The sequence below is a fragment of the Alligator mississippiensis genome, chromosome 1, assembly GCF_030867095.1.
Source record: "Alligator mississippiensis isolate rAllMis1 chromosome 1, rAllMis1, whole genome shotgun sequence".
In the NCBI taxonomy this organism is placed as follows: Eukaryota; Metazoa; Chordata; order Crocodylia; family Alligatoridae; genus Alligator; species Alligator mississippiensis.
Genome location: NC_081824.1, coordinates 1,599,878 through 1,606,197, shown reverse-complemented (window position 1 = coordinate 1,606,197; position 6,320 = coordinate 1,599,878). Strand labels below are relative to the sequence as shown.

Genomic DNA, 6,320 nt, shown 5'->3' with positions numbered 1-6,320 from the left:
CTCCCCAACACTCCCCACCAGGCAGGGGGCTAACAGGCCTCACCCAGCCCCTGCCTCCCCAGCACACATCACCTGGCCTTAGGAAACCCACCTCCTCCAAGCAGAGGCCTGGGGCTGCTGGTGAGATGGCCCCACTCACCGCTCGGGGATGCAGGGGCACGGCGTGGTCGCGGTCACTGCTCAGCAGCAGCCCGGGCCCCCACCTGGCTCTGTGCTGCCAGAAAGATGGTATTTCCACCTGCCTGGGGAGCCTCCCCCAGCCCTCGCCTTGCTGAAGTCAGCAGGATGGGGCAGGCCCGCTGGGCACGGCCGGGGCTCCAGGCACTCCCACCTGGACCCTTCTCGGAGGGTCACTGCACCCCGCTGAGACTTCTCCTCTGCGCAGCCCCCATCCAGACCCCCACTGCACCCCCCAGCTGGGCTGCAGCTGAGCTTGTGCTCCCCCGTACCAGGGGCCAGGCTGCCCCATGCGTCTGCCCAGCTGCTCTCCAACCTGCGGGCAGCGAAACAGTGTCCCTGCAGCTTTTCAGTGTCTCCAAAGCAGCCCCTCTGGAGCTGGGGGCTCGGCAGCGGGGAGCAGGGCCCAGGCTCGGCTGAGACTGATGCAATGTGGTGGGCCCAGTGGTGGACTGGGGGTCCCCGGGGAGGCCATCAGGGACATGCTGGGGCTGGGTCAGGGAGGGGTAGGGGCTGAAGGGAGGCAGGGAGAACAAATGATGCAAGTGATTGTAACCCGCGCGGTACTCCAAGACGTACCCCTCTCCAACTGAAGGGATCAAAGCAGGTGCACAAGCACTGTGGGAGGTATGGGGACTCTCCTCCCCTATAGAGCACAACCAGACCACCACTGGGGACTTAACCATATACCTGTTAATGAGGGAACAATACTGGGAACATAACAGGCACAATCAGGGGGTATAGGGGACACTACAGTGCCCCAAGGGGGCAGGACTCAACCCATCTCCATCCACCAGCCCCACCAGCCCAGCCCCTACCCAGCCACGAGATGCACAGGGCTCGCAGCCCAGAGAGCTGCAGCAAGGGGTGGGGGGCAGAAACCCCTCCCTCTCTACTTGACACTCCTGCAGACGGTGCCGCAGCATAAGTAGCTGTGGGCACAGGGCCTCTGACAGTCGCACATCTGTACGCAGATCCCAACCCCCTTGGGCGGAGGGCACCCACTGGGTCTCCCTGCAGGAAGAGGTCTCCGTGTCAGGCCAGCAGCGCTGCCCCACCTCAGCCCCCCATCCCAGCCCCTGCCCCAGGCGCAGAGACCACCCGGCGGACAGGCTCCAGCACATGCCCTCGTCCCCCCTGCCTGGGGGCAGCGTCCGGGCTTCACTGAAACAGTGCATCACACGTTGAGCTCGGTGGTGCGGGGCTGCCCAGGGAATGTGGCCGGCAGCACGGGTCTGACACACCTGACACCTCTTCCTGCAGGACCGAAGTCTCCAAAATCTGTTTTCATTTCCACGGTAGCCGCCATAAGTGAACGTTTGGCAGCTCCTGGAGACTGAGTCGTAGTAGTAGCGTTTGAGGTGTAGCTTGCAGTGCCCGCAGTCCGGGGGGAGCCTGCAGATGTCTGACCCAGAGCAAACACCAGCAGTGAGAAGGGATATAGCCCTGCCCAGGGTCGCAGTCCCTTGCCCTCTCCTCCAGCCCAACTGGGTCCCCCCAGGGCCGTGGCAGTAGCGTGGGATGTGCATGTAGCAGAGCTGGGGGCCCTGGGGAGCTGGCAGAGGTCCCCCGGGCAGAGGGATGCGGCTCACATGGAGCTGCGCCTGCTCCTCGTCCAGCAGGATGAGATGCCAGGGGGCAATGCCCTCGCAGCGTGGCAGCTCCCACCCACCTGCCCGGTGCTCACACCACCCCCGGAATAGGGGGCAGGAGAGAGGCGCTGGGGCAGGTTTGGGGGCTCAGAGGTGGGGGCTGGAGGGGAGCACTCACCTGGAACGAGCTGCCCAGACGCAGGCCGCAGCCTGGCCAGGAGGGCGAGGAGCCCCGCCAGCACCAAGAAGCTACCCTACTTCATGGTGCCGCCGTCCTGCCGTGCCCAGCACCAGGCCAGCCGGGCTATATACCATCACCCAGCCTGGGAGCGGGGGGACCTTGCACAATGCCCCAGCTCGGCCCCTGCCCCTCCCAGGGCACTGCAAAGGTTGGGAAATGGCCTGGGCCTCTGTGCAATGGGGCTGGGCCCAGCTAACAGCTGGCACGTGGGGCTCGCGGGCTCCCTGCTCTGCCCCTTCCCGCAGGGCCGGTCCCAGGCAGCACCTAGCTCACTTCCCCCAGGCTGCGTCCACCCCGGGGGCTCTTGGGTTCATGCTGATGGACTAAAGGAGGGGTGGGGAGAAGATGAGCCCTCGGCTTCCCTTTCCTGCTCCTGGCCGGCTGCACGGGGGCTGCTGCAGGCGGTTTCCTGGGCACAGGTGTGATGAGGGCAGGAGCGCTGGGCTGGAGCTCATGTTCCCACAGCATCGTACGGGGGGCAGGAGAAAGGGGCAGTCGGGGAGAGGCCCCGGGCAGGGACCACGCAGGCAAGGGGAGGCCTGACCCTGCATCCACACACAGGGGTGAATCCAGCAGCGAGATGGGTGCCATCAGGGGTGCAGACGGCACCATCGTGGAGGAGGGCGCGAGGGCTGGACGCGGGGCAGGGAGTGGAGCAGCCCCCGCTGCAGGATCCCGACGGCGCGGAGGGAACAGCACAGCTGGAGAGCGCAGGAGCTCACGGGCGCGGACTGCGTCTCCCCGGGCCCTGGGGGCAGCCGGCTCCCCCGGCACCTCTCGTGCAGGAACCGCACTGCGGTGCCCCACAGCAAAGGGGAACGGTTGCCCCATCAGGGAACCACCAACGGCCTCGCTTGGGCCTCAGGCTTCAGGAGCAGAGACATTGCCCAGCCCCATGTAGCCCCGGGAAGCTGTGGGTCCCGGCACGTGCCCAGCGCTGGGGCCTGGAGGCCTCTGCCACCCATCAGCCCTGGGACCCCATGCCCCGGGCAGGGCCAGCCATGCCCCTTGTCTGTGCCCAGGGCTGGAGATGCAGGGACACGAGAGCCAGGGGAGGTTGCAGGAAGCCGCAAAGCGGGGTCTTTATTGCTGCAGGAAGGAGCTGCGATCGTGTGGGGAGGGCGGTGCGGGAAGCAGATTGCTGGTGCTGGGGTCACGTGCCCCATCGGTGTCTGGAGCCAGGACGGGTCCGTGGGAGGTCCAGGACCCTCAGGCCCCGCTGTCCGTGGGGTCACTCTGGGGGCTGCCCTGATGGGGAGGGAAAGGCAGTCAGAGCGGAGAGGGAAGAATCAGGGGCTGGAGGCTCAGCCCAGCCCAGCACCCCACGGCACCCGCCCCAGAGGGCCCCAGCCCAGGGGTGGCACAGAGACCACCACGGCACGCCCCATCTCCCACCCGGCCCCACCAGCACAGCTGGGTCCAGGCCCCTCCGCAGCCCTGAGACAGGACAGGGCTCGCAACCCCGAGAGCTGAAGACATGGGGGGGATCTGCACCTCTTCATACGGCCCCCATGCATTCATGGCCACAGCCATTGCTGCAGCATTTCTGCCCCTGAGGACACAGATCATTGTTCGTGCACTGATCCATGCAAATCCCAGGGCCCGTGAGCTGGGGGCACCTGCCGGGTCTCCCTTTAGCAAGAGCACCCCGTGTCAGACCAGCACTTCTGCCCCAGCCTCAGCCACCCCCACCTCGGCCCTGCCCCGGGCGCAGCGACCACGCGGCAGACAAGCTGCACCGCACGCCCGTGCCCCCGCTCCCCGCCGCAGAGCTGCCTTGCGCCCGCAACGGGCTCCGTGCAGACGTGGCCGCAGCACGTGGAAGTTGCCGTCACTGCAGCAATGCAGCACACAGGCACCAACGGGTCAGGGAAGGGGTCACAAATCCCTATCCCCTCCTCCCTCCTCTGTCTGGGCCTCCAACTCGGCACCTGGATCCACCTGCCCCTTTCCAGCAGCCGCACGACTCACCCAGCTTCACCCTTCCCTGCACGTCCGGCCATCGCCCCGGTGCCGCCATGCCTCTCGCAGCGTCCGGCCCTGGCAGGCTCAGCCCCTTCCCGCCCACCTTGCACCTGTTCTCGCACTCCAGGCGGGTCTTAAAGTTGTTAGCATTGCCCTGGCAGCCGCCATAAGTGAACTGTTGGCAGGTCCTGGTGACCCAGTTGTAGTAATAGCGCAGGAGGTTCATCTTGCAGGGGCCGGTTTCTGGGGGCAGCCGGCAGAGGTCCACTGGGTAGAGGAGGACGTCCCCGCCCAGCAAACTCAAGTCGCCTCCCGGCTTGCGCCCACAGGCCTGGAGACAGGCTGCTTCAGTGCGGAACCGGTTCCCATTGCCCCCACAGCCCCCATAGATGAACTCCTTGCATCTGCGTGTGGCGGTGTCGTAGTAGTACATGGGGATGTAGGCCTGGCACAGACCGGTCTCCGGGGGAAGCCTGCAGACACCTGCAGCCCAGAGCAGAGACGGGAGGTGAGAAGCAGCACCCCTCGCCCTGCCCTGGCTGGCTCTCCCCGCTTCGTGGCACTAGCATAGGATGTGCGTGTTGCAGAGCCGGGGTCTCTAGGGAGCGGGCAGACATCCACTGGTCCAGAGGGGTGCAGTGTCACCGGGCAATGCCCTTGCAGCGTGGCAGCTCCCACCCTCCTGCCCAGTGCCCATGCTGCCTACTGGGACTGACCAGGACACAGCCCCACTCAGGGGGCACAGAGTCCCCAGGGCAGGGGCTGGGGAGGCAGGAGAGAGGGGCTGGGGCCGGGCAGGGAGCACTCACGTGGAGAGAACTGCCCAGACGCCGGCTGCAGACCGGCCCAGAGGGCGAGGAGCCCCGCCAGCACCAAGAGGCTGCCCCACTTCATCGTGCCGCTGTGCCCAGCACCAGGCCGGCCGGGCTATATACTGTCACCCAGCCTGGGAGTAGGGGGCCTTGCACAATGCCCCAGCTCGGCCCCTGCCCCTCCCAGGGGCACCGCAAATGTTGGGAAACAGCCCTGGGCCTCTGTGCAATGGGGCTGGGCCCAACTAACGGCCGGCACGTGGGGCTCGCAGGCTCCCTGCTCTGCCCCTTCCAGCAGGGCCGGTCCCAGGCAGCACCTAGATCACTTCCCCCAGGCTGCGCCCACCCCGGGGGCTCTTGGGTTAATGCTGATGGACTAAAGGAGCCCGGGGCAGGGAAAACACCAGCTCTCTGCTCCCCCCCCCCTGCACGCAGCCTGGCTGCTGGAGACCGTGGGCTCAGCACCCCGCCAGGGCCTGACCAGCTGCCCAGGGGCTGCTGGGCTATTACTACCTGGGGTTGCTGCATTCAGGCTCCATGTGCTGCACATGAATAAACCCCAGAGCTTTCTGCCGCGGAGTTTTTAGCTCCTGGGTACATGTTCAAATGGCACACCCAGCAGCAAGAAACACTGGAGCAATAATCCCTGGAGTTCATTCAGGAGCACTAATTGCATGCGTAGACGTGCCCCGTGTGTTATATGGGAGGTGGGGCGGCCACCGCTGCAGAAGAGCGACAGTGCAAAGGAAACAGCGGAGCCGGAGGGAGTGGGGGCGAAGGCATGACCCGTGGCACGGGGCAGGTGGGCTGCAAACAGCACAGCCCGTCCCGGGCAGGGAGGACGCAGCAGCATCCCCTGCTTCTCCGTCTGCTCAGACCTGCGTCCAGGCTCGAGTCTGCGGCAGGAAGACTCCCCAATCCCTGCTGCTGCGGAGAGCCCTTGCTCCTGGCCCCGGGTGTCAGCTGGGATCAGGCCCGCAGCCCTGGGGTGACTGAGCTCAGACTGGCAGCACAAGTGCGGGTGCCACCAAATAGGGGTGACCCCTGGTCAGCAGCCCTGGGGGGGCCGGTCGCAGCTGTGAATGCGCTGGGGGTAGGTGGTGACAGCAAAGGGGCTGGATGGAGGGGACATGGCAGAGGACCCCAGCACTGCAGCCAGGGGTGAGGCTCCCCTTCTCCCGCTGCCCAATACCCAGCTCCTGCCTCAGACACCCCCAGCCCTGGGTGGTGTCAGGCAGCTGCTCCGTGCAGCTTTCCCGCATGCCCTGGGGGCAGGAAGGGCTCTGCCAGCTGCTGATGGCTGAATTCAGCCAGGCCCAGGGCAAGGCAGAGCCCCCAGCACAAGTGGGGCGATGTGGAGGGAGCCCCAAGCCTGCGGGGATGGGCTGCCCGGGCACAGGGGCTAGGAGCAGGAAGCTGCCTGCAAGACCGGGCGCTTTCCCCATCACCTCTTGTGTCAGGTCCCCGCGCCCCGCGGCCCACAGCAAAGGGGACAGTTGCCCCATCAGGGAACCACCAACGGCCTCGAGATGG

General features: G+C 66.3%; 1 protein-coding gene across 2 annotated transcripts; it reads right to left on the bottom strand.

The window, feature by feature from the left end:
* Positions 1-3,063: 3,063 nt before the first annotated feature.
* LOC132250727 (BPTI/Kunitz domain-containing protein-like) lies at positions 3,064-4,896 on the bottom strand. 2 transcript variants are annotated; one of them, XM_059727835.1, is made up of 4 exons: positions 4,785-4,896; positions 3,982-4,458; positions 3,505-3,642; positions 3,064-3,258 (listed from the first exon to the last, which is right to left on the bottom strand). In XM_059727835.1, exons 1-3 carry the CDS (start codon positions 4,867-4,869, stop codon positions 3,509-3,511), a joined length of 696 nt encoding a protein of 231 aa, XP_059583818.1. In that variant the 5' UTR covers positions 4,870-4,896; the 3' UTR covers positions 3,064-3,258; positions 3,505-3,508. The 2 variants fall into 2 exon arrangements, with proteins under 2 accessions (XP_059583818.1, XP_059583820.1); XM_059727837.1 differs by lacking the exon at positions 3,505-3,642.
* Positions 4,897-6,320: the final 1,424 nt, after the last annotated feature.

Coding starts and splice junctions, on each gene's coding strand:
- LOC132250727 (XM_059727835.1), bottom strand. CDS start 4,869: ATGAAGTGGGGCAGCCTCTTGGTGCTGGCGGGGCTCCTCGCCCTCTGG. Junction 4,459..4,784: donor GTCTGGGCAGTTCTCTCCAC/GTGAGTGCTCCC, acceptor TCTGGGCTGCAG/GTGTCTGCAGGCTTCCCCCG. Junction 3,643..3,981: donor GCAGGGAAGGGTGAAGCTGG/GTGAGTCGTGCG, acceptor CTCTTGCTAAAG/GGAGACCCGGCAGGTGCCCC.